The sequence below is a fragment of the Hemitrygon akajei genome, chromosome 1 (genome assembly GCF_048418815.1).
Source record: "Hemitrygon akajei chromosome 1, sHemAka1.3, whole genome shotgun sequence".
In the NCBI taxonomy this organism is placed as follows: Eukaryota; Metazoa; Chordata; class Chondrichthyes; order Myliobatiformes; family Dasyatidae; genus Hemitrygon; species Hemitrygon akajei.
The window spans coordinates 100,382,707-100,410,537 of NC_133124.1; the positions used below are offsets into that span (position 1 = coordinate 100,382,707).

The following is a 27,831-nucleotide window of genomic DNA, read 5'->3' on the forward strand; positions in this document are numbered from 1 at the left end:
CCATTGAAGATTTGAATCATTCTTTTAAGTAAAGATGAAATGCATTGCTGTGTTGCCACTAAGGTTGTTATTTCATTTTTCTTCCGCATAATATCCATAATATTGTTTTGACCTCTATCATCTGAAACAAGAGTGTTTCTATATTGTACACGAATGTCTCCATGAGCACTTTGAACTGTTGGATATGACATAGGTTCAGAATGCCTCATTAGTGCAGGCTGAGAGTAAACACCATGAACTACCTTTAGGGAATTTGTTCATGTAACCCAAACACTTGAGGAACAAATAAATCAACATTGACATTGTATGTTTTTGTTTTTCTCTGTGCCTTTTCAATAAAGGAATTCACATCATAGAACTGTCCTGCTGGAGCAGTCTTAGCACTTGAAGCCCTTAGCACATTAACTTTAGCCATATGTGTGGCAATTTCTTCCTCCAACTTAAGCTGTTCCTGCCTTTTCTGTAGCTGTTCCAAGAGGTACAGCTCCTACTCTTCTATAGCATGTTTGCCCTTCAATAATCATCAACATGTGATCAATGCAGCTAAATTAGCCTCTGTTTTAATACATCCAGAGGAGGTATTAGGTACAGAAGATTTTCTTTCTGCAGCAGAGCTTTGAGCGCTGATAGATGACACACTGTCATTTGGTTTCATATCATCTTGTGGGTCATTTGCTGTATACGTATTCAAAACGTGCCTTGGGATCTGAGAAACATTGTTTGTTGTAAGGTGAAACACATATTCACTTGTTGCAGCAACATGACCTTCACTGAAACGTGCTTGTGCCAGCCATTGTTTCACATCCACTATGAATACTCTGCATATAGCTATCAATGCTTGAAAAACATTTATTCTGTTTTTCTTGTTCATTCTTGGGAAGTAATGAAATTAACTTGTGATGTTGCTTTGCAACAGCTTTACAGAGATTAGTCAAGACAAGATTGCACTTGTAAGACATTTTCCTTAAGATTCTTAATTGATGATATTAAACCTTAAATTATGTTCACATTTGTTTTATACTTCTTTTGAAGGCATTCAATTTGATTTTCCTTAGCTTTGGCAGTAAGTTTAATTACTCTTTCCCCATACTCAACTTCAGGGTTGCTGAAGTCAGTTCCTTCCTTTAATTCACTCATGTTACTCTCTCCTTATTGTACAACTTGCAATTAACTCTGTTCAGCCACAGTACATTTGCAAATGCACTGGCAATATTTCAATAAATGACGACAACAAACAAGCTGTCCAGACATCCATAACACTTACACCAGACTAAACAAACAGCATTCAATTCAAATGTCAGCAACCAGTGAAACAAGGTGACGAACCCTCAGGCAACCACCACACAATTGAGCAAATCTCCACAATGGACAGGCAGCACTGACCAATCAAAACTGTGTTCAAACCAGAAATAGACAGCATGAATGAACAAACAGTGGCAGATAATCCTACGACAAACTGCTCTAGTTTTGCCAGCAGGTCTGAGACCATCCTTTGCCATGACTGCTGTTCGTTTGGTATAGCTTTTTAGATTACAAGATGTAGCCATTTCTTGAAAACAAACCAAAACTGCTGAGAGGCTTGATACTACAACGTGTTTCCAAATAATCGAGTTCCCAGTCGAAAAAAGTATGTTTGATCCTTTATTATGAAACCAGCAAAGTTAAGTGATCTTGTATCATTATATTAGAAATTAGCATAACCAAATTAGCAAAATAATGAAATAAGCAGTATAAGAATAATTAGCATTCAAACTAGCGGTCAACAAAAAAAAATCCATTCCCCAGCTGCTTCTAACGAGCAACTAAACTAAATTAACTAACTAGGACAAAGCATCAATACATAACTATACTCAGTTTCTTCTACCATGCCCCAACCCACATAACAAATTGCCATAACCCATAACAAACATGCAAAACAAAATACAGTACAGATAGCTTGAAAAAGATACATGGCTCCTACAACAGGAAACTACAGATGCTTCATTTGTGAGGAATTTAGTAGAATCTGTGAGGAGCAAATTGTTTGACATAATATGAGGTGATCATGGAGATCTTCATGAAGGATCTCAGATCAAAAATTCTATGGTTTATTCCCCTCCATAGATGCGGCCTGACTTGCTAGTTCCTCTGGCAAGGTTTGACAAATAGCAATAACCAGGTTCTTGCTTTGGGCCTAAGATTTTAATTGTGATTATTTATGTATGAAATGATCTTCCTGGGTGGCATATAAACACACTTTCATTACAGGGTCCAGATCACGGGAAATCTTCTGTGGATTGCTATCTGTTGTTTTGTGTTAATAAATCTGTAATCTTCCGTGTTCTGCACCACCTGGAGGAATACACTGGAAATAGCAAAGGCACTTCATCCACACTGTATTCTGCCAGAATATTCCTCCAAGTGGCTAATGTCAAATATTTTTGTGACATCTTGGCAATGGTCTAAATTATTTTAAGTTAAAATAAAAAGCAATATTATCAAAAGTCACTGCTTTGAATCAGCATCAGTCAGCCCAAATGGATAAGATAACACAACCACATGCAACTGATGCTATTTATAAACTGCTTGCTTTAAGCATGGTGTAGTGTCTAATGGCCACATAAGTGAACATGACTGACGCTACTTAGAAACTTTTCAACAACAGTCTCCTGTCCCAGTTGAGTGCCACGGTGTCCTAAATAAATTAAAGGAATCCTAGCTATTTCTGTGATTACTCTGTTCTGTAAGAGTTGTCCCAAATAAGCAGTTGTCCCAATTAAGCAATGGCCCAATTAACTGGAATCCACTGTATATGGTGACATAGAATACACACACTTCGATAATTAATTTTCTTTGAACAATGAAACTTCTTACAATACTCCAAATGCGGTCTGACCAATACTTTCTAAAGCCTCAGCATTACATTCATGTATATTTTAATTTTGCAATGAATGCTAACATTGTATTTGCCTTCCTTACTACTGACTCAACCTGCAAGTTAAACTTTTGGGAATACTGCATGAGGACCTCCAAGTGTCTTTGTACCTCTGATTTCTGAATTACCTCCCGAATAGAAAAGAGTGTTCACCTTTATTCCCTCTACCAAAGTGCGTGACCATGCACTTTCCTACACTGTCTTCCATCTCCAATTTCTTGTCCGCGCTCTGGTGATGATGGAATGGAGCTCAGATACAGTTACATTAGCATATGATCTCCTGTTCATTTCAGGCTCCTGAATTTGCCATGCATGGTGGTTTGTCATGTGCAGAGCAACACACTGCAAATAGCAGGCAGTTCTCAATGCATTTACCATATAAATGTAAGCTATTTTCACTCCAATATTCTCTCAGCTGGCATATGTTGTGTAAATAATGTCAAATATTGATGACCTTGAATTTTTAATTCAAAATCAAGAGTAATCTATTTATGATTTGAAGATCTTGTCTGCCTTTCACATAAATTTGTGACTATAACTACTATCCTAGATAAAATAGCTGTTAATTTTAACTTTCCTGTAAGAAAGGGTTATCCAGTAGATTTTCTGAAGATCTTGGCATTAAAATACCTTCATTGGGGCAAGTTAGGGTAGCAGAACTATGTAATGCCTCCTCCTTGATCCATCAATAATCTGTCGTCCACAGGACTATGACAATCTGTTTAAACGCTGTAGTGAGTGGCTATTTGGGTGAGGTGTCAATAGACAATAGGTGCAGAAGTAGACCATTCAGCCCTTCGAGCCTGCACCACCATTTTGAGATCATGGCTGATCAACTACTATCAATACCCGGTTCCTGCCTTGTCCCCATATCCCTTGATTCCCCTATCCATAAGATACCTATCTAGCTCTTTCTTGAAAGCATCCAGAGAATTGGCCTCCACTACCTTCCCAGGCAGTGCATTCCAGACCCCCACAACTCTTTGGGAGAAGAAGTTTTTCCTTAACTCTGTCCTAAATGACCTACCCCTTATTCTCAAACCATGCCCTCTGGTACTGGACTCTCCCAACATCTGGAACATACTTCCTGCCTCTATCTTGTCCAATCCCTTAATAATTTTATATGTTTCAATCAGATCCCCTCTCAATCTCCTTAATTCCAGCGTGTACAAGCCCAGTCTCTCTAACCTCTCTGCGTAAGACAGCCAAGACATCCCAGGAATTAACCTCGTGAATCTACGCTGCACTTCCTCTACAGCCAGGATGTCCTCCCTTAACCCTGGAGACCAAAACTGTACACAATACTCCAGGTGTGGTCTCACCAGGGCTCTGTACAAATGCAAGAGGATTTCCTTGCTCTTGTACTCAATTCCCTTTGTAATAAAGGCCAACATTCCATTAGCCTTCTTCACTGCCTGCTGCACTTGCTCATTCACCTTCAGTGACTGATGAACAAGGACTCCTAGATCTCTTTGTATTTCTCCTTTACCCAACTCTACACCGTTCAGATAATAATCTGCCTTCCTGTTCTTACTCCCAAAGTGGATAACCTCACACTTATTCACATTAAACGCCATCTGCCAAGTATCTGCCCACTCACCCAGCCTATCCAAGTCACCCTGAATTCTCCTAACATCCTTATCACATGTCACACTGCCACCCATCTTAGTATCATCAGCAAATTTGCTGATGTTATTTTCTATGCCTTCATCCAAATCGTTAACATAAATGGTAAACAGCTGTGGTCCCAATACCGAGCCCTGTGGCACCCCACTAGTCACCACCTGCCATTCCGAGAAACACCCATTCACCGCTACCCTTTGCTTTCTATCTGCCAACCAGTTTTCTATCCATGTCAATGCCTTCCCCCCGATGCCCTGAGTTTTGATTTTACCCACCAATCTTCTATGTGGGACCTTGTCAAATGCCTTCTGAAAATCGAGGTACACTACATCCACTGGATCTCCCCTGTCTAACTTCCTGGTTACATCCTCGAAAAACTCCAACGGATTAGTCAAGCATGATTTACCCTTGGTAAATCCATGCTGGCTCGGCCCAATCCTATCACTGCTATCTAGATATGCCACTATTTCATCCTTAATAATGGACTCTAGCATCTTTCCCACCACCGATGTCAGGCTGACAGGTCGATAGTTCTCTGTTTTCTCCCTCCCTCCTTTCTTAAAAAGTGGGATAACATTAGCCATTCTCCAATCCTCAGGAACTGATCCTGAATCTAAGGAACATTGGAAAATGATTACCAATGCATCCGCAATTTCCAGGGCCACCTCCTTTAGTACCCTAGGGTGCAGACCATCTGGACCTGGGGATTTGTCAGCCTTCAGTCCCATCAGTCTTCTCATCACCGTTTCCTTCCGAATGTCAATCTGTTTCATTTCCTCTGTTACCCTATGTCCTTGGCCCATCCATACATCTGGGAGATTGCTTGTGTCTTCCTTAGTGAAAACAGATCTAAAGTACTCATTAAATTCTTCTGCCATTTCTCTGTTTCCCATAACAATTTCACCCAATTCATTCTTCAAGGGCCCAACATTGTTCTTAACTATCTTCTTTCTCTTCACATACCTAAAAAAGCTTTTGCTATCTTCCTTTATATTCCTGGCTAGCTTGCGTTCATACCTCATTTTTTCTCCCCGTATTGTCTTTTTAGTTAAGTTCTGTTGTTCCTTAAAAACTTCCCAATCGTCTGTCCTCCCACTCACCTTAGCTCTGTCATATTTCCTTTTTTTTAATGCTATGCAATCTCTGACTTCCTTTGTCAACCACTGTGGCCCCTTTCCCCCCTTTGAATCCTTCCTTCTCTGGGGGATGAACTGATTTTGCACCTTGTGCATTATTCCCAAGAATACCTGCCATTGCTGTTGCACTGTCTTTTCTGCTAGGCTATCCGTCCAGTCAACTTTGGCCAGCTCCTCCCTCATGGCTCCATAGTTTCCCCTGTTCATCTGCAACACTGACACCTCCGATCTGCCCTTATCCTTCTCAAATTGCAGATAAAAGCTTATCATATTATGATCACTACCTCCTAATGGCTCCTTTACTGCAAGATCGCTTATCAAATCCTGTTCATTACATAACACTAGATCCAGAATAGTCTTGTCCTTGGTCGGCTCTCGTACAAGCTGTTCCAGGAATGCATCCCGTAGGCACTCTACAAACTCCCTATCCTGTGGTCCAGCACCAACCTGATTCTCCCAGTTCACCTGCATGTTGAAATCCCGCATAACTACTGCGACATTACCTTTGCTACATGCCAATGTTAACTCCCTATTCAACTTGCACCCAATATCCATGCCACTGTTTGGTGGCCTGTAGACAACACCCATTTGGGTCCTTTTGCCCTTACTGTTCCTCAGTTCTATCCACACAGACTCTACTTCTCCTGACCCTATGTTCCCCCTTGCAAAGGACTGAATCTCATTCCTCACCAACAGGGCCACCCCACCCCCTCTGCCCACATTTCTGTCCCTACGATAGCACGTATACCCTTGTACATTCATTTCCCAGGTCTGATCTCCCTGCAGCCATGTCTCCGTTATCCCAACAACATCATAGTTACCCATTCGCACCTGGGCTTCAAGCTCATCCGCCTTATTTCTGACACTTCGTGCATTCAGATATAGAATTTTTAACCCATTTCTCCTCTCTCTCTTTGAATCGCTGCCTATTGTGCTTAACCCAGCTCCCCGAACTCCCATCGGGCTATACGCCCCTAGAATTTTGTTATCCTTCCTAAATTTACTTATTCTTTCAACACATTTAACTCCATGTTCCGTCAGACCATCCCTCTGTACATGAGTCCCCCTTATCACTTGTTCCGCCCCACCTTCCTCTACTACACACTTAATATTCTGGAACCGTGTAGTCCCCACTTGTCCTTTATTCTTCCTCCCGCTATCCTCTCTCACATTCTGGATCCCCGCCCCCTGCAAATTTAGTTTAAACCCCCCCAAGAAGCACTAGCAAACTTCCCTGCAAGAATGTTAGTACCGCTCCAGTTCAGGTGTAAACCGTCCCTTCAGAACAGATCCCACCTTCCCTGAAACAAAGCCCAATTATCTACAAACCTGAAGCCCTCCCTCCTGCACCATCCCCTCAGCCATGTATTAATCTTTATAATCCTTCTGTTCCGTGCCTCACTCGCACGTGGCACAGGTAGCAATCCTGAGATTGTTACCCTGGAGGTCCTGCTCTTCAGCTTCGCACCTAACTCCCTGAACTCCCTACGCAGACCCCCTCACTCATCCTACCCATGTCATTGGTCCCTACATGGACCACAACATCTGGATTCTTGCCCTCCCTTTCGAGAATAACCTGCACCCGATCTGAGATGTCTATGGAATGTATAGTGCCATTAATTAGCTATTGAGTTCTGATTGCAAAATAGCTAAAATAAAGTTAAGGTAAATTAAAAACATTAAATGCATCAATACAATAAACCAATATAAAACTAATGAACATAAGAAATAGAAGTTCCATTATGGGTGCAAATCTCCCAAATTTATAAAGAACTTCTTCAAAAGGGATTGTTTCAAGAAGGCAGCATCCACCATAAAGGACCTTCATCAGGAGCCTGAAGTTACCCTCACTCAACATTTTAGGAACAGTTTCTTCCCCTCTGCGATCAGATTTCTGAATGGTCCATGAACTCAGAAAAAACACCTTGGTATTCCTCTTTTGTTCTATTTATTTATTTGCTGTTTGCTCTCTTGCAACTTACAGTTATTTATTATGCCTGCACTGCACTCAAAACTATAATTTTCACAGCGTACGCCAATGACAATAAACCTGATTCTGAATTTATATCATCCCCTGAGTCAGGTTTTTCAGACTTCTTTCAGATTCAAATTTATTTCTTACAATTACCTCAGAACATGCAGTGGCATGCGTCATTTGTGTTAACAAGCAACAGAACTGAGGATGTGCTGGGGGCAACCCAGTGTCTCCACACATTCTGGCATCAAACATAGCATACCCTCAAGCTTGGCAGAACAACACAAAGCACAACAAAGCAAGCCCATATCTTCTCACTCACCTTTCCACCCATCATTCAGCAAGATCCTCTGACTCATGTGTATTTTTGCCATCTGATCCTCATATCCTCTAAACTCGTCCTTGCATGCTATTGAGGATCCACACTTGCTATCTTGAATATTTTGCACCTTGCTCCCAGAGGAATGCCATCTCATTCAGCTGTATCTATGTATGCTTTGAATGATAATTAAACTTGATTTGATTTTGAGGAAGAGAATTTCAAAAACTCAGAAACCTGAAAACATCTTGAAAACATCTCTCGTTCTAAGTGGTCATCCCATTTTCTGAATTTGCTCTGTGATTCTAGACTTGGCTCTCAGTATCTTGCCTGTAAATCTCTCTCAGAACTGTGTGAGCAATTCTCCCTTCAGGAATTGATTCTTAATCTGCATTGAAACAGTAGATCACTGTTGGGACTCCAGAAGCAGCTGTACGATTGGTTCTTATGATAGAAAGGGAAAAGGGAAAGCCAGCATCTTTGTTTTTTTGATCATGTACAAATGTACTGCAATGTGAGTGAAATTTGAGGAAAAGGTTAGGCTCTTGAGCCTATGACACTCATTCATTAGCTTTTATCAGTGGAATTGTTGTTCAGAGAAGTCAGCGGAAAGCAAAAATATTTCCTTACAGTCCCAACTTTCATGACCTGAACACAATGCAATAGTAAAAACTTTAAATGCGCATCATTGTAAAGTTCAAATTATGCTGAATAATTTGAAGGCACATGATTCTATGACAGCAATGACCAGTTAATCTGTTTTTAGTAATGCTAACTGAGGACTAAAATTGTCTGAAATACCAAAAAGTACACCTTTCAGATAATGTTGTGGATTCTAGTGCTCAATTTACAATTTTACATTTCAAATACTCTGGAAATTTCCTAGAACTGCAAAGGATGATCATTCTGTACTTTGTGATCAGCTTTCTGGAGTGTAATTTGAATCCACAGAATTTTGAACATGTGGGACTAAATTAACTTACAGGATGAATGATCAGTACAATTTCTATCACATTGTGCAAGTAAAGGGTTCTGTCGCAGCTGAAAACTGACAAGATATTTTTTCCTGTCTTTCAGACAAGGGACAACCCAGCTGAAGATATTTACCTGTGAATACTGCAATAAAGTTTTCAAATTTAAGCATTCACTTCAAGCTCACCTCAGAATTCATACTAATGAGAAGCCTTATAAATGTTTGCAGTGTGACTATGCAAGTACCATCAAGGCCAACCTTATAGTTCATATGCGGAAGCACACAGGAGAAAAGTTTAGCTGTGACTACTGTGCCTTTACTTGTCTAAGCAAAGGGCATCTAAAAGTGCACATCGAGCGGGTGCACAAAAAGATCAAGCAGCATTGCCGCTTTTGCAAAAAAAAGTACTCTGACATCAAGAACCTCCTCAAGCACATCCGGGAGAGCCATGACATGGATGAGGAGAAAGTCAAGGAAGTCTATGATGAGCTGCGCCTTTTGACTAGGGAGGGAAAGCGGCAGCTGCTCTACGACTGTCACGTGTGCGAGCGTAAGTTTAAAAATGAATCGGACCGCGACCGGCACATGCTTGTCCATGGCGATGACCGCCCGTTCGCCTGTGAGCTCTGTGACCATGGAGCCACTAAGTACCATTCACTGGAAACACACGTACGCAAGCACAAATTTATCTACATTTGTTCTGTGTGCACAAAGAAATTTGTTAGCTCAGTCAAGTTAAAGTCTCATGTAAAGGAGGTCCACAGCGACTTGGGGGAAGATTCAGTATTTAATAACTCCATTAATCAGAGCTTCTATCTCCTGGAACCAGGAGGTGACATTCAACCAGAAGCCTTGGAGGATTCTTCTGGGAGTACAGGCTTCAATGGCTCTGACCATGATTCACAAGGGCACCAGGTCCTTATTGAACTTGAAAACGGAGGAGCTCATATTCCATTAGAGAGTCTTAGTCAGCATGAAGAAGTTCTAAATAACCCTTCATTTCACACTGGGACAATCCAGCATAATACAGTTTCTTTGGAAGAAGGAAATATACCTTTAACTAATGAGCAGAGATCTTTGGACAGGTGTGGAGAGGAAGTCTTGTCAGCTTTACCTGTCAGCAGTGATAATGTAGTAGATTCTGAAAGCATAGAAACAAACCACATGTCTAATTCTGTGGACCAGGAGGGTGTTGACTCCCTCAAAATATGTGGATCTTGTGAGGTCCAAAATGAAGACCCATTTGAAATGGTTCACCTTGATGATGGTGTTAAAGAAATTCCGTTATCAGCAGAAGCTCAAAAGGATGATGTGGACTCTGGAGCTTTCCAACAAGTTCTTGACAGCTTACAGAAGAGACAACTGAATGTCAGCCTATTTGAGAAGATCAGGAAAGTCTATGGGGACCTGGAGTGTGGATACTGTGGTAAGAAATAGTCCATCTGTCATTGCTAAATCTATTTTTTTTGTGTACAAAGAAAGTGGAATTACCTAAACTGTGAATTTTTAATTGGTGTTTAATTGAAGAAAATAGTTCTGTTTTGGTATTTCATCCTTGAGTTTCTTGCACAGTTTTAGACTGAACCATTTGTTTCATTGAGTGTTGATATTTTAAGATGTATAAATAGGAAATTAAAAGTTATAGATGCTGTTTTGGGTGCCTGACAGCAAGATTGTATTGTTTTGGGTTCCGCTGTTCAAAGGCACCAGTCTCGTTAATATCAGCCAACAAGGATCGTAGCCCATCAGGATCAAGCTATTCCATTGCCTGATAAGAGATTCTTTTGGTTTGATGATGGAACATAATAAGCCTGCATAGCCAGTCAGTCTAATCCTTTGCACAGTCCTGGCAATGTTGAGTGGGATACAAGACCTTGTACCTCAATTTCCCTTGCTTTGGATATTCAACAATTTCAAAATATCAGAGGGTTATTGATGTTGACATTAATAGGTTTGCAACCAAATTAATTTAAATCTTCAAAAGAAAATTAATCCTTTTTTTAAACTTGCCCTATAATATGACAGGTTGTTAGCTATTCAGGTATTTCAAACATTTTCAGTGGTAACAAAGTAAGCATTGACCCTTGAGCAATTATCTTGTTTTTTTCCTGATCCATGATACATTGTGAATAATATACCATCTAGCACCTCCATTAAATTGAGGTGCTTGAGTGAAAGTTCTTTTGTTCTTAATTCTTTTGCAACCCCCCCCCCCCCCCATCAGTTTTCACCGCTTGAGAATCTGATGCAACTTAGACTGGGTGTAATATGCTAATATCCATTGTTAAATAGCCTTTGATTTTGTAATCAGACTTGTATCAAAACTTCTTTTTGAAGGTAATCATCAGTTGAAATCAAACAGTATTGCTTTGCAGAACAGATGCTGTAGAGATGCACTATTTTGAACCTTGAGATTTATTTATGGCATTTCAAGAATGGAAAGAGACCAGTCATGGCACTTCATGATCCATAAGCCAAAACTCTAGAAACTTATAACTGCTGATAACTACTTAGACAGAGTCCACTCGAGCTATACATACTTAACAAACTGCTTCTTGAATTGCCTTCTCAGCCTTCATGTCAATCTGTGCCTTGAGACTTGGAACTTCAGTTACTTTTTCAATACATAAATATGCAACTCTGCCTTGAAAATCATAGCTGAGGATAATCAGTTTATAGTATTCAAGTGTCTATTATTCTCAACAAATTATCACTGACAAATGAATGCTGCAGTTGCATGATATCCTTCATTTTACTTCTTAAAGCAATTAAAAATCTGTATGAAATGCCTTCCCTGCACCTATTAAAAATACAGATGGAAGAATCATCATTAATTCTTTCATAATGAATTCCTTCATTAATATCACCAACAGTAATTCTAGAATTTAACTTTTTGTGTAGATAATTTGACCTTTCTCAAATGCAGCAAATGATAAAAAAAAACGCGATTGAAATTAACTGGGGTCATTGATGTTTTGGGATCTTGGAATTGATAAATCTACAAAGCCAATTTCAATGAAGTAAAATATTAGAAAGGAAAATGCAGAGAAAAACTACAGATTTGATTGCTAATTGTTTTGTAACTCTAATAAGTAAAGAATAGGTTCAAACAATTAATAACAAAGAAATGAAAGTGTGATGAAGGTCCTCAGTTTTTAGCTTTAAAATATGGTAGAGAGTAAAAGATGGAAAAAATGGTCAATTCTCTCTTCTTGACTGTACTTTATCTTCATTAATAATACGAGAGAAAAATTATTGGAAAGAGTACCTGAAGGCATTTGTATGAAATTGTTTGAGGGAGAAAGAAGAGATGCTGACCATTGTCTCAAAATAAACTTCAGTATACAAATTGAATCATTTGGTCAAAGGGTGGCACTTTAAATTATCCTTTTCAGATAAGGCTGAGCTGCCAGCACAAGTGTGTGCATGTGAGCTCGATTTCAAGTTTAAGAGAAGTTTGGATAGGTGCAGTACATGGATAGTAGCGATATGGACGACTATGGTCCCAGGTGGCAGTTTAAATTGTTTTTGGCATGGGATAGATAAGGCAAAGTGACTGTTTCTGTGCTGTACTTCTTTATGACTCTAAGACAAAAGCAATATAATTAGATGTCTGTACATTAGTTTAAAACTGCCAGAGGCCATAAAATTAGTACTTAGCTGAAAAATCATGGCTCAGTTCAGAATAATCAGTTTAAATCTGCAAAGAGAAGTCAAATTTAGTGCTGTACAGTTTTTGACAGAAAGGAATAATTGAGCACTACAGTGCCATTGTTTAAGTATTAATTCAACTAAGATTTGAAATTATGTTATTGTTATTCTGACAGAAAAGAGAGCTTAAATAAAGAAATTCGTACATCATCTCAATCGTAGGACTCCCATATCAACTGTGGAGCCCTTCACCAGAAATATTTTAGCAGTTCAAGAAAATGCCTCCTTCTCATGACAGTTAGTCACACTGGACACTAAGATCCCTAAAAACTGAATAAAATATAACTGTCTCTCTGCCTTTGTTGTCACTCATAAGTACTTCCTCATTTTCCACAAAACTGCATTTCTGCAGGAAACACAGTCCGCTGAAGAAAACAGAAGTCACCAGGAATTCTCAACCCTTGCTTAAAGTTGTGCAATTAGCTCTGATTCTGCAGAGTTCATAGGAATCACAAGTCCCTTTATAAATTCTGCATAGAAGAAGTATTTATATGTTGGGTGTCTTCAAACTGAATCTGGACAAATGAGGGAGATAATTGGAAAATACAAACAAGTGGAAAATTAATAGTTGTTCAGTGTCCTATGGTGTTGTGCAGAAACAGATCATGGGCATATAACAAGTCAATCCACATATAGGGATGGTATCACAGTGATATACTCTAATACTAGCACAACTATTTGGCTTAGGATCGAAATGTCAAATTCTAGTGGATGTTCTATGTCAACAGCAGCAGTTTCAAAGATGATTACGCTATTTGAAGTCAACTTAAAGCCCAATCCACCTAAACACTGGATACCAATGGGTATCAATGAACCAGTCGGGTCTTTGTATTTTATTCTGATGACCATAATTAACGATTAATTTTAGCAACTTGCACATTATGATTTGAACTCCCAGCATCTGGATTATACACCTCCATTTGAGTATATTTAGGAATTAGAAATTTTATCTGCACAAAAGTGTAAAATAAATTTGGAGTGTTCTATCTATCCTATCCACAGTTCCATTCCATGCAAAAATCTCAAGTAATTCTAAGCTGTATTGCTAAAATGGGAGAATCAGCACATAATTCTGCTATTCAATGATGTCATAGCTGGCTTACCTTAATACCATCTCTGTGTTATCTACAGCTTTGTCAGCTCACTTGCTTATTATATTTTCAGTCAATCTTTTTTTAAGAATATCCCACTCTAGTGCTGCCTGACCAGCTGTGTGTTTTCAGCACTTTGCTTTTGTTTTGCCTCGCATACAACTGGCTGTGTTTAATTAGGGCTCCAGTTCAATCTGATATAATTTTAAATAAGAATAGTTAATGCTGTAAGTTGTTATCAAATCAGTTGTGAGACTCATTGGGCTATTAGTAATGGCCAATCCTGAGAATCAAGGAGCTTTAAAAGATCCATTCAGGTTCCCAGTACAAGGTCCTGGTACAATATCTTGGAAAACCATTTTTATTTCTAGATGCTGAGTTCAGCCGCAGGTCTTATTCAAAGTGAAGTTCAGCCAAATGAAGCAGAGTGGAAATGGCAGGCTTCGCACGGTGTTCAGATATTGCCTCCTTTGGTCCTGATAGCCAAAACATCATTTCAAGTCCCCATCATAGTTTGCTATGATTACAAAACCAATTGACCAGGAATATCAGAAAAATTCAAGCAAACAAACCAATGTAAGAAATTCATAACTTGCTTTTTGACCACTAGGTGGTTCCATTACACTGTGTTGAATGGCCTGATTATCATTTACTTGAAGGATTTTAGAATTGCATCACAATAGAGGAGAGCGAGCTTCAAAATTGAACTGAAGTTAGTAGTATACTGTAGATTTGGAATGGAGCTCGTAACATAGCCGCCGTATGCGGCGCCATCTTAGGAAACAAAAGAGATAAGTTTTCCCTCAGAAATGAACTTTATTCATAATTTGTTATTGAATCCAGTTAGTAATATTCACTTTATGAAGATACCATCAATAACAGGAAATATTTTCACCATTTCTTAATAGTACTAAATGAAAAGAAACACTTATACTTGGTAGCAAGGAATGTGGCTGCTGAATCCTAGAGTAATCACATAAGATATGAGTGTGGAAACATCCTGTTCCACAAATCAACATCTGCTTTGGATTTAGCATGTGTATTAATTAACAGGGTACAGCCATTTTTCCTGTGTATGGAATTACTATCGGATAGTTACCCATCTGCTCCTTAGAGCAGATTTCAAGGCATCTCGCTGATTGAGGAGAAGGAAGGAGAGAGAACGTGGTCCAAGATGCTCCCCTAACTTACCCTTATGTGTAACAATGGAAATCCCGAGGAGAATAATGCCTAGAATCTGGATTTCACCCTTGTGATGATGTGCGAAATGAGTGCTGTGTGTGCTGCACTTACCTCACAGCTGCTGTGCTCACTCAGAACTGCTGAAAAGAGCTGTAGTTCTAAGCTGTTCCCTTAAGAATTGACTGCAGAACTTGTAGTCGCCATGTCGTTGCTGCTGCGTATGAAGAACTTTTCATATGGTTGACATAGTGAAGTGGTAAACGAGGGTGCCGTGAAGATGAGGAGAAGGAGGAGAAGTTTTTGAACAACTGAAGGGGGTTGGGAAGAATGGTATCATGGCAACTTGCCCTGTCCACGATTTGGTGCCAATTGCAAAGTGCAGGTTGCCAAAGCACAAGTAATTGCACCTTGCAGCTTAGATGCAAATTGAAGAAAATAGGTTACAATCAGTAAATAAAGCACAGCTTGATTAATTTTTCATTGGCCAGCAGTGTGCAAACTGAAGCTGGTGGATGCAGTGTGCAAGCATTAATATGAAAGACCCTTTAATTACTGTTACATTCCTGCAGCCTTCGTGTGCTACTAGTTTTCCTGCAAGTAAACAGTAAGGTTGAATGCAGATGTTGCAGTCTCTCTCAACAGTGATGAAAACCAGCAATGTTATTAGGTAAACAGTTAATGGCAGCCATGCCAGTGCCAACTGTTGCCCACTGTCACTGGACCAATTTTTCAATGTGCAGAATTTCACTCAAAGTAATGGGTCTCATGGTCTATCTCAAACCGAACTGCTGTCTTCAATAGGTTTCAATAGATACATTTAATGTCAGAGAAATGAATACAATCTACATCCTTAAATTATTTTTCTTCACAAACATCAATGAAAAAAGAGGAGTGCCCAAACAAATGAATGACAGCTAAATATTAGAACCCCAAAGTCCCTCCCAGCTCCCCCCTCCCACGTATAAGCAGCAGCAAAGCACCGACCCCCCTCCCGCACTAGCAAAAAAACCACGGCACACCCTCCGAGAACTCAAGCTTCAGTGGTGTTTATGTAAAAAAACAAGCGCAGGTGAACCTAGTGTGTAGAATTACAGATGTAATTTTCACCCAATTTTAAATAAAGATCAAATAACTGCAAACTCTGTAATCTGAAATTATACACAGGAAATGCTGGAAAATCCAGCCTATAGATGGATCCAGGATCAGGCAGTATCGAGGAAGCAGGGAATCTGCTGAAAGACGTGGACCGTTTAGGAGAAAGGGCAAAGCACTGTCAGATTGAGTACAGTGAGAGGCATATAGACTATTTTCCAGAGAGCAAATTCAGAAATTGGAGGTGCAAAGGGACTTGGGAATCTTGTTGCAGGATTTCCTAAAGGTTAACTTGCAAGTTGAGTTGGTGATGAGGAAGGAAAATGTTAGCATTCATTTCAAGAGGGTACTATAATATAAAAGCAAGGATGTAAAATCACTGCCCGGAAGATGACAATAGCAAACCACTTACGTAGAAAAATTTGCCAAGGACAATCATGGTCCTGGATAGAGAAAAGAAGGACAGCAACAGTGAAGAGGATCTTCCTCACAGGCTTATGACCCCTCGCTCAGTAGTAACACTCACATACAATAGGTGAGACTTGATCGTCATTGGGCCACTCCCCGCAACCAAGATACGATCAAAACAGCAATGTGAAATTTGGAAACTCTTTATCAAGATGGAAAGCTAGAGATTTGACACAAGAACATCATTTGAACATCAACATCTTGGGACTGTGAGAAAGGTGGAAAGGGACTGGATGTTTTGATTCTGATGAATACAAATTGATCTGTTTGGGTGGGGATAAACGTGAACAAGCTGTGAGAATACCAGGTGCTGAAAGAAGCAAAAGCCTTATAGGATATTGGACAGAATACAGCTGGTGAAACTCTGAGGGCAGCTTATGAATATTTAAATAATAGTAGCATGTCCTCCAATAGCCAATAGTAGTGAACAAGATATAGAAAGTTCTTATGATACCTTCCAAGGAGCAGAGAGCCACTGCAAATCACAAGATACCATAATGGTGATAGGGGATATGAATGCTGAAGTTGGACAACAATGAGGCGGTGATATTGTTGGTGCATTTGGATTGGGAACCAGGAATGACAGAGGTGAAGAGATTCATAGGCTGGTGTCATGCAAATAATTAGATAATAACAATCACATGGTGCAAGCAACACATAAGAAGGCTGTGGACTTGGAGAAGCCCAGAAGATCAGCACCACAATCAAATAGACTATGTCACAATCAGCAAGTGTTTCAGGAGTGCCATGCAACTGTCCAAGGCATAGCTAGGTGCAGACCAGACCCGTGATATGCTAGCTGAAGGTTAAGCTTAGATGGTTAAAGAAGTCTAACCATGGCTTGCTTGAAAGATTGGGGCATGAAGATGAAATACTCTGTAGCAGTGAAGAACAGATTTGAAGCTCTGACAGTGGAGAACACACCAAGCTGATTGAAGTTTAAAAAGGTAATAGTGGATGTGTCTAATAAAGTGATACTGAAAAAGAGAAAAGAGAAGAAGAAAAATGGATGACAGATGAAATTCTGGATCTAGTGTTAGAAAGACAGGCCAAAGAATAGCGACAAATATAAGACCTTGAACAAAGAAATTAAGTGATAATGTAGGGAAGCAAAAAAAAATTGATAAATGGCGAATGTGAAGCAATTGTGAAACTGGAAAATTCTGGTGATATGCACAAGAAGGTGAGGACATCATAGGTGATAATTCTTGTACATCTAGTGGGTGTTTGAAGGCAAAAGATGGATCGATACTCATTGAAAAAGCAGATATACTGGCTAGATGGTCTGAATACATAGCCGACTTGTTTGAAGATAAGAGAGGAGAGAAGCCAATAATTACTAAGAAACTGGACGGCCCACCGATTATGAAATCAGAAGTTGGAGCAGCAGTGGGAAAAATGAAAAGGAATAAGGCATTAGGACCTGTCGTCATTGCTATAGAAATGATTCAAGCTCTGGAAGATTTTGGGATTGCAAGGGAGACAGATTTTCTTGTGGGAAAAACACTGAAGAAACGAGCAAGTCAGTATTGACAGCACTGCCAAGAAAACCTAGAGCAATTAAATGTGAGTTACACCATATACTGGCTTTCCATTCCAGCTTTTCACAACATTTCCTCATTTTTCACTCTGTCCCACGATGATATATACATCGTTCTACTCAAAAACCACATTTCTGCAGCTTCAAGTCTTATCTCATTTTGTTTTGATATTGTCCAACATTCACTTCCATATGTTAGTGTGGAATGAATGTAGTGTTAGGACTGTGAACCTGGTGATATTCTGCACACAAGCAGCCATCAAACTCAAGGAGCTCTTGGAAGAAGAGGCCTCCTAAACTCGAAGTACATATTGTAGTGGCGTGCTACACGCAGCGCTAAAATAATGACACGGAGTCGGTAAACTGCAGTCAAAGATAAAATTTATTCCAACTTCACAGTCTTGCTTTTAAAGCCTCCCTACCCCGCCGGATGCCTCGAGAGGCACGTACTGACACCGCTTCAGGCTTTCTCCCTTTGTTCCGGACCTAGCCTTTGTGCCTGCACGCTGGCTAATTGTCAGCCGGTTCGAGTGTGCTACTAAGTGGGTCGCCACAATATCATTTTTATACCCTTTACATAAATGGTACCTCAATACAGTTTCAGTGGTTACAATGATACTGTTTACTTCAATAATTTGGGTTGACAATACTTCATTTAAATTGCATATAATTTTCAAGCACCTAAATCTTCACAGCAACACTCCAGACACCCTAGATTGAATGTTAGTAAGCATTGTTTCTCTAGGTGTATTCATGCATGTGCAGACATCTCAGATGAATGAGTAGTTCCTGGTTTGCACTCAATACTAGTCCGCCGCTCCAGGAAGACCATTGTTCTGAGCTGTGTCTTAAATCCAATGTGCAAACTATATTCAAATCTGAAGACCAGTTGCTATTGAATTTAAAATTTGCTTATAAACCCGAACTGCAGAGTACGTGCTAACAGTCATTCCTCTTGGTCTTCCTGGACAAAAAGAAATCTGTTCCAGGAAAGGCGAAACTTTAAGGAGCCAGTCCTGCTGAAAGGTCTTGGACCAATATGTCGACTGTAATTTTTTTCCATAGATGCTGCCTGGCCTGATGAGTTCCTCCGTCATTTTGTGTGTCGCATCTACGCAATCATCCCTAATAGCTAACTACAAGACTCTTAAGCAGTGATTGTTTCAGAAATCTGACCAACAGTCTTTAAGATGCAGCTTTGTTATTCATATGGCTGTTGGCTCTTGCCCTGTTGCTCGATTGCAGCTTAATTACATTCTTTTATTTTTGCCTCTTCATTTTCTGATAGCTAAAACTCAACAGTAGCTAACATTGGTGAGAGGCACCAGAAAGGTAAATGAATATGGCTCATAGGTAACAGTTCACACTCCATGCCATGTCAAAAGGTTGTCAGAATTATCAGATAAACTAGTCTCGCAGCCTGTTCTATTGATGTAGGAGGATTTGGGGTGCTGTCTGTTTGAAGGGCTGCAGTGACCCTGGTGGCACCCCCTCCCAGACTGTCAATTTGATCGCTAGTTCAACCACTGAAAACGCCCAGCTCCCCGTTGAGGCTGGTGTGACTGCTTTCATACTCTGTGGGCAATTTCTTCTCTTTCTCAGTCTTCCATGCTATTGAAGTTGTGGAACCTGACCTCTCTGCTGTAACTCAGATCCCTTCCCAACTTATTTCTGTTCTGATCTGTACAACTAATCATCTACCTTCAGCAACCAACCTTCAATACGGAGTACAGTTACCATTATACATTACCCCTTTTCACAGCTCACTGTCACACTCCCTCCATGTGCATTTGCTGTGGGTCTGCTTCCGTCAGCTGTGGTCAGCTCTCATGCAGCCGGTTGGTGTTTATCACTGGGTTTTCAGCAATGACACTGTTACAGAGTACACTTGATCTCCTGCTCTGTCTGTGGGGGGTGACAAGAAGGTGATTCATACTGTGGCTGCCTCGTCAGGTCTATTCACCACCACAGGTTTTATTTGTCTGAGAGCAAAATCTGTGCTTTCAACCAGCTCCCTTACCATCCTGCTTTGCTCGATCCCTCAATGTGTTATTCTGGTTACAGTGGACCTTCATGTCTCCATGTAATCTAACTTGACATTTGTAGTTACTTCCTGTACATTTGTAATTTCTGCTGCTTCCTGCTCTCCGCTGCCCTCCTCACACCGACGTCTGCCCGCTCATTCCCTTTCTGCTCCTTACTATCCCCTTTCTGATGCGTCTTTACTTTGATCACTGCTACCCCCTCAGGCAGCTGCACTACTTCTAACAGCTCCTGACTGTGCTTGGACCCTCCCCTTGGACCCCCAGACTTGATTCCCACACATTGTCCCATCTCTCCTCCCTGCTCGGGGCTGCCGTCTCCCTGTTGGCCACGTTAGCTGCTTTGTGGATCACACGTTTACTGTCCCTGTCTTGTCCATGTTATTTCTCCTTCTCCTGAGTCGATGGTAGCACCTGCCTCACTCAGTGAGTCTGTCCCCAGGATTATTTGGGCACACCCAAAAAAAATAGGAAGCTGCACTCCTTCAATCTCAAGTACATGGGGCTAACTTCTCTCCACCCTCATTGTTTCATCTCCTGCACTAGTAATGTAAATCGCTTCTCCAGTTATGGGCAAGGGTAGATCAGGTATCAATACTGAAGACCCTACGTTCACTAATGTTTACTGCAACATTGCCCACCCCTTAATAAACCTCTTGTGTACACCCATGGATGACCACCAATAGTAATAGAGGCTGCCATCTGGTCAGCAGTCAACTCAGAAAGAGAAGGCTCCAGTGTGGATTCTGCCTGCTTTAGTGAGAGATTCTCACACTTCCTCTCTTTTCAGGGCACTGTCTCCAACCATGGCCTGAGAAGCTGCAGATGTAACAAATCATCTCCTTCACCCTCTCACCCTCTTGTAGTTCCTTTCTTTTCCTTCACCCAAATCATCTCCTTCACCCTCTAGTAGTTCCTATCTACACGCCCTGGTTGCTAGCTCACAAGGCAAGTCCTCTGTGATGTCACCACAGCTACTTTACGACTTCTCTTCACCCTCCTCTGATCTTTCTCATCGGCCCATAATACTATCACAGAGTCGGTTGATCCCACTACTATCACCAAATCTAAAACTGGGCTGAACTCAGGCTTTCCTTCAGCATTTTCAACAAGTTTGAGTCATCCCTACCTGGATTACAATCCTGAATACTCCTCATATATTTGATATTTACTTTCTGCATAATCCATGGCAGGCTCATCAGCTCCCTAAACCACTGACATTATTGTTCCTCAGTTACTCTCACCTCCTGCCAGTCACTACCTCATCTTCCCTGTTAAAGAGGTGATATCTGTCTTCATGGCTAGTGTTCTCAGTAGTTGCCCATGTACCATCCTGCACCCCCTGGGCTATACTGCCCCACGTATTCCTCGGGCACTTTGCTTTTACCAACACATGTATATCTTTAAGGTATATCTAATGAACTTCAATCAGTTCCTCGAGCTTGTGCCAGAATTCTGCATTCTTGCAGGAGACTTTAAGAGAGGGCAGCTCTGACAAAATACTCTGCTTCTCCCTGGGGCTGAAGGGTTTATGGATGGTTGTGATCAAGGTCAAGGCCTAGCTTGGGTCATCAGGGTTCTTGACCTGACGTTGCCTAACCTCAATCGGTGCCATCCCGACAGGTACAGTATATCTGGATATAACTTCTCCCTCAAGTATCTCCACACTAATTCCCAACTACACAAAATATAAATGACATAAAAAATAAAAAGTACATATTAAAAACCACAGTGTATGCACTCTGCAATCTACCACTTGTGTGTGTCTGAACTCATAATGCCTGTTTTATTCCTTTGCATTTAAAACTGTTACACCAAAGTTACAGACTTATTGTTAAAACATATGAACATGCTCAGAAATGAGTCTGCTATTATGCACTTCCCCCAAATGAGTATACTCCCATTCCAAAGGCATCCCGAATGATCATCAAACACCCTTCACAACTGGAGGCCCTGTCTCACCAAATTACCCAAAGAGGTCTAGTCTCTTACATAAACACATGCAGCCACACAGACCATTGATATACTTTTATATCAATTAGTTCAGCTCTCTGCCGTATTTGTGATACTTCATGATCCTGTGCTTACCAACCTGAACAGATCATAGTGTAAATGCTAATCTTAAAAATAATCACCCAGTTAAACTACTGAGGTCACTGGCTACATGATGGGTCAAGAATGTATCCCGGACGAGCCCCCAAATGTTGTGAATGAAAAAAGTCACTAGGAGACACTGAAGCCGGCATAATTCTGCATACATGCAAGCATCATACTCAAGGCACTCTTGAAAGAAGAGACCTCCTAACCGCAAAGTACATCATGTTTTTAAACCCTAGAGACAATGAGCATTGTTTCTCTAGCTGCATTCATGCATCTGCAGGCATCTCAGGTGAATGAGTATTTCCTGGTATACCGTTTGTACAATCAACCCTAGTCCACAGCTCCAGGAAGACCATTGGTCTGAACTGTGTTTTAAATTCAAACTGCAAACTGCATTCAAATCTGAAGACCGGTTGCTATTGAAATTAATATTTGTTTCTATGCCCTAACTGCAGAATACACTCTGTGGCACCACAACACTCCGAGTTTTGTACCCATAGAAATTACGTTCTTTTTTACTATTTGGCATTAGGGCTGATGTTGAAATTAGAAGGTTTGGGATTGTTCACTGCATGTGTGAGCAAGACAGAAAAGAATAACATAATTTCTATGGGTATTAAGCTCAGAATATTGCAGTGCTACATTCATTCCAGACTAACATACAGAAGCACATGTTGGACAGAAGCAAAGCAAAATGAGATAAGACTTAAAGCTGCAGAGATGTGTTTTTTTTTAGAAGAATGATAAAAATATTGTGGAAGGACAGAGCAACAAGTGAGGAAGTGTTGTGAACAACCAGAATGAGAAGAGTGCTAATATTGTCAATCAGGAAATGGCAGCTGGAATTTCTGAAATATGTAATGAAGAAAGAGAAGCTCCAACAGCTTGCAGTGACAGGAAAAACTGATGGAAGAAAAAGTTGACAGTGCATGGCATTCATAAGTTACATCAAGGGATGGTTAGGCAAAAGTTTTGAAGAGCTTATTATAACTTCTCAGCTTAAAGACATATGAAAGACCACGATCGCTCACATCATGCAACATGATGATGATGTAATGCTGAGGCTTCTTAAGTCATTGGTCAGAGCACATTTGCAGTGTGGTGAACAGTTTTGGGCACCATATCTAAGCACGAGTCTGCTGGCATTGGAGAAAGAGTCCAGAAGAGGGTTAGAAGAATCATCCTGGGAATGAAAGGATTAATGTATGAGGAACGCTTGATGGGTCTGAACCTGTACTTGCTGGTGCTTAGGAGAATCACAAGGATCTCATCGAAAGCTATGAAATATTGAAGGGCCTGGAAAGAGTAGGCGTGAAGAGGATGTTTCCATTAGTGGGAGAGTTTAGCACATCATCAGATTACATCCCTTAAGAACAGTGAAGAGGAGGAATTTCTTTAATCAGAGGGTGGTGAATCTGTGGAATTAATTATCACAGACAGCTGTGGAGGCCAAATCATTGAGTATATTTAAAGCAGAGATTGATAGGTTCTTGTTTAGTAAGGATGTCAAAAATTATGAGGAGAGGACAGGAGAATGGGATTAAGGGGGAAACTATATCTGCCATGAACAAATGTCAGAGCTCAAAGAGCCAAAAAATCTAATTCTGCTTCTATGCTTTTGTTGTCTTAAAATCCTAATAGATCAGACAACATTTGTGGAAAGAAAAGTAAGTACTTTGCTAAGAGTTCTCTAGTTTCTCTTTCAACCAATGCTGCCTGACCTGCTGCATTTATATAATGTTTTCAGTTTTTATTTCACAATTTTTGTCATCAATTATTCTAATCATCAGGTATCTCCTTCCTTGTTAATCAAGCAATATATGAGGGGTGATTGATAAGTTCATGGCCTAAGGTAGAAGGAAACAATTTTAGAAAACCTAGCAGATTTATTTTTCATCATAGTCCCCTCCTACATTTACACACTTAGTCCAGCGGTTGTGGAGCATATGGACCCCTTCTGTTTAGAAGCTGGCGTCTTGGACATCCAGAAGTGGTCCACGGCGGGGGGGGTGATTGATAAGTTCATGGCCCAAGGTAGAAGGAGATGAGTTATACAGCTCTCGTTACATGCAGGTGCAGTTCAACTCTTTCAGTGATTATGCAGGAAGTTTGAAGTTAATAGCTCATCTCCTTCTACCTTAGACCACAAACTTATCAATCACCCCGCTATGGATCACTTCTGGAGGTCCAAGACATCGACTTCTAAACAGAAGGGATCCGTATGCTCCACGACCACTGGACTAAGTGTGTAAATGTAGGAGGGGACTATGTTGAAAGATAAATGAGCTAGGTTTTTTAAAATTGACTCCTTATACCTTAGGCCACAAACTTATCGATCACCCCTCATATACCGTCACCACTCACTAAAGAAATTAACTCATTTGTGAATACTGCTAACACAGCAATGAAGAAATATCTTGCCAACTGGCCCTGTTGTAACAATGGAGAAATGCTTCTGTTATTTAAAAAGGATGGTTTAACATCAGCTATTTGAGCAGTTTCCCTGAGGGTGATCAAACACACAAATCTATTGGTAACAAGATCACCAAATCCCCATGTGAATTTGCATCATCTGATCGTAGCAACTATGAATTGAATTGAATTCACTGTATTACTTACATCCTTTACATACATGAGGAGTAAAAAATTTTACATTCCATCATGGCTGAGCACATTTCCCTGTCTAAATGTGCAATTTATAGTAATTTGTAATAAATAGTATGTGCAATAGACATGAGGATTTTCTCATGAAAGTTTGAGAACTTTCTGCTGAAAACACAAAGGATCACCAAAGGATTTGACAAAAACAAATTTGATTCCTTTATCTGATTTTTTTAACCTACCAAATGTTGAAAGGACTAGATAGGGTGGATGTGGAGAGGATGTTTCCTATGGTGAGGTTATCCAGAAACAGGGAGCACAGCCTCAAAATTGAGGGGTGACCTTTTAGAATAGAGGTAAGGAAGAATTTTTTTAGCCAGAGAGTAATGAATCTGCAGAATGTTTTGCCACTGACTTCGGTGGAAGCCAAGTCCGTGTGTATACTTAAGGTGGAAATTGATCATTTCCTGATCAGTCAGGGCGTCAAAGGAGATGATGAGAAGGCAGGTGAATGAGATTAAGTGGGATCTGGGATCAGCCATGATGGAATGGCAAAACAGACTCGATGGCCTAATTCTGTTCTTATGTCTTATAGTCGTATGGTCTTATGGAATGTGATGTAGGTTTGCCTATACTCTGTTCGTAACACAATCTTTTTTTAACAGTTATGCTTCTGTCCAATTTATTTTTGTTCATCGTAGTCAATAAAACTCATGATACACCGTGATACCATTTATTCCCTTCCCAACGGCACAATTTTTTTTCTGACTATTCTGATTATGACTAATCCACTATTTATTTGAAATATGAAACGTTTGCAAAGCAGGAAATGTAGTTCCTAATTAATACACAATAAAGCCCATTATTGACAATGTAAAAGTAAAAAAAAATACTGTCATGTTGTTCGACAAGGATCAGTCCTCAGAATACATCTCTTTAAATCCGGAGGTCTGCATTCCTTTCCATTCCTGCATTAGAAAAGATGAAAAAGTTGAGAAAAGAGCTGCATTTGTTTTTGAACAGTAATGGTCAAAGATGTCTTAATGAGAACAAGGGGTTCCCTAGGAAGCTTAGTCAAAAATTACCCCCCGACCAGCATCATAAACTGATTGGTGGTATCTCTTGCTGTGCTTATTTTGGGCATTATATTTCTTGCTGCATAGCACTTGTAAAAATACAAGAATGTGGGAATGGGGGAGTAGAAAGACCACTGGGTCTCCAAATATTAAATAGGAACACTAACAGTGCTTGTGTATATATATATGCATTTTTTTTTAAAGCAGTTAAGTGCCAGTGCATGGCCCCTATTTTCTGTAAATATGCTTTGGGAACTCCGAGGTTGTGTAAATCCATAACAAAAAAAATGTATTTTGGACATTAAAAAGCAAGGCCACATACATTTCACATTTTATGATGCAAACCTTTTTGCACAAAGCTTTTAAGTATATTACTATAGATTTGGTGGCTGTTATTTAAAGTAGAGCAGAGTTATGAACTGATACATATGAGCGCTTTAAAGTGAAACTTATGCAAAAAGAACTATAAGCTTCACCCTGAATTTTCCCATATAGATTTCCCAGCTAAAATGGACCAGCATTTCTAGACCTGCTTATTTATTTAACAGAACTGTCTTTCCCCCCCCCCCTACCCAAACCCCTCACCCTCCCTACCCTACTCCTCATCTACTGTGCCTTCTCTGTTTATCTTTCTGCCCTGTCCCTTCTTTAAAGGAAAGTTATACTGGTACCAGGTCCACTATGACATGCATATTCGGACGCACACGAGGGAGCATCTTTACTACTGTTCTCAGTGCAGTTACTCCTCCATCACCAAGAACTGTCTCAAGCGCCATGTTGTGCAGAAGCACAGCAACATTCAGCTGAGATGCCCGGCCGAGGGATGCCGCTACACCACTGCGGACAAGTACAAACTGCAGGCACACCAGAAGAACCATGGTGAGCTGGTAAGTTTCTCTCCCAAACATGATAATCCATGCCAAAGGATGATGTGTCAAGAGGCATTGCTTCTAAAATGATGCTGTCCACAGAGTTTTGCCCCAAGCAGTCAGACTTTTACTTTTTGCCCAAGCTGTCTGATCTTTTTTAAAAAAAGCTTAAATCAATCATCAAAATAGAACTAATTTTCTCAAACCTATTTAAATTATGTCTCACAATGGAGAGTATTTTTAATGTATTTTCTCAAAGCATGTTTACATTGTCTATCTGTAAGTGTCCTTGAAACAAACAACTTTATATACTTATTGAGAGCACAGCTAAGAATTGATCAGTTGTCTCTGGCATTGTAATTTGTCCATACAGCTTAGGAACTACTGTGCAACACACTCAAGGGCTCTCAGCCTGAAACATTGTCTGTTTAATCCCCTCCATAGATCCTGCCTGATTTGCTGTGTTCCTCCAGCATTTTGTGTGTGTGCTCAAGATTTCCAGCATCTCTGCAGAATCTCTTGTGGTTAAGAGCTACAGATTTTATTTACCTAAACATTTCCAAACTTAGTGCTTTTTTACCAAAACTTTCATGATTATAGTTTTTAATGTGTTTTTATTTTACTATAGATTTATTTAATTAACTGAATGTAAGTCAATTAAATTCCTTGGTAAGGTTTGGTCATATCTCCAGTTCACTAGTTTAAGCTTCTGGATTTAAGAAAATTTCTCTTAAATGTCATTTATCCTTCAAATAACCCTTTTGCGTTGTCTGAACTTTAATGGTCATAAAAGCGCCAATTTGTTTGTCAGCCCTAGCTAGCTAACAACAGAGATTTTAAAAGTAATTAATTAGCTGTGTATTTCTTTGAAATGTAAAAATTGTATTCAGCTGTCCAGAATACAATTATTATTACATCACTAGCTGTCCTTCCTGTAACTCCATTTTACAGTTGGAATAGGATAATTGACAACTTGGTGGTGTATTAAGTATTGTCTGAAGTGTCAGATGGGATGAACATTCTTATTGTTGAATGATCTGAGCTCCCCAAGAGCAAGAGCCAGTCTTGCTCATAGCTAAATCCTGCACTGGTTGTGTCTGTTTCACTCTATCTCAACAT

At 40.1% G+C, this 27,831-nt stretch overlaps 1 protein-coding gene and 1 long non-coding RNA gene across 4 annotated transcripts in view; one reads left to right on the top strand and one right to left on the bottom strand.

Moving 5' to 3' along the window:
- Nucleotides 1–27,831, top strand: part of zfat (zinc finger and AT hook domain containing) — a 123,012-nt gene that overhangs the window by 38,679 nt on the left and 56,502 nt on the right. For all 3 annotated transcript variants that reach the window (XM_073048381.1, XM_073048389.1, XM_073048400.1), the window contains 2 exons: nt 9,045–10,366; nt 26,498–26,730. In XM_073048381.1, the coding sequence (XP_072904482.1) occupies nt 9,045–10,366; nt 26,498–26,730 (1,555 nt within the window). The remainder of the gene's footprint in view (nt 1–9,044; nt 10,367–26,497; nt 26,731–27,831) is intronic.
- The window catches only part of LOC140729079 (uncharacterized), a 42,433-nt gene continuing 40,094 nt past the window's right edge, over nt 25,493–27,831 (bottom strand). Inside the window, exon 3 of the long non-coding RNA XR_012099264.1 lies at nt 25,493–25,735. This is a non-coding gene — a long non-coding RNA (uncharacterized lncRNA). The remainder of the gene's footprint in view (nt 25,736–27,831) is intronic.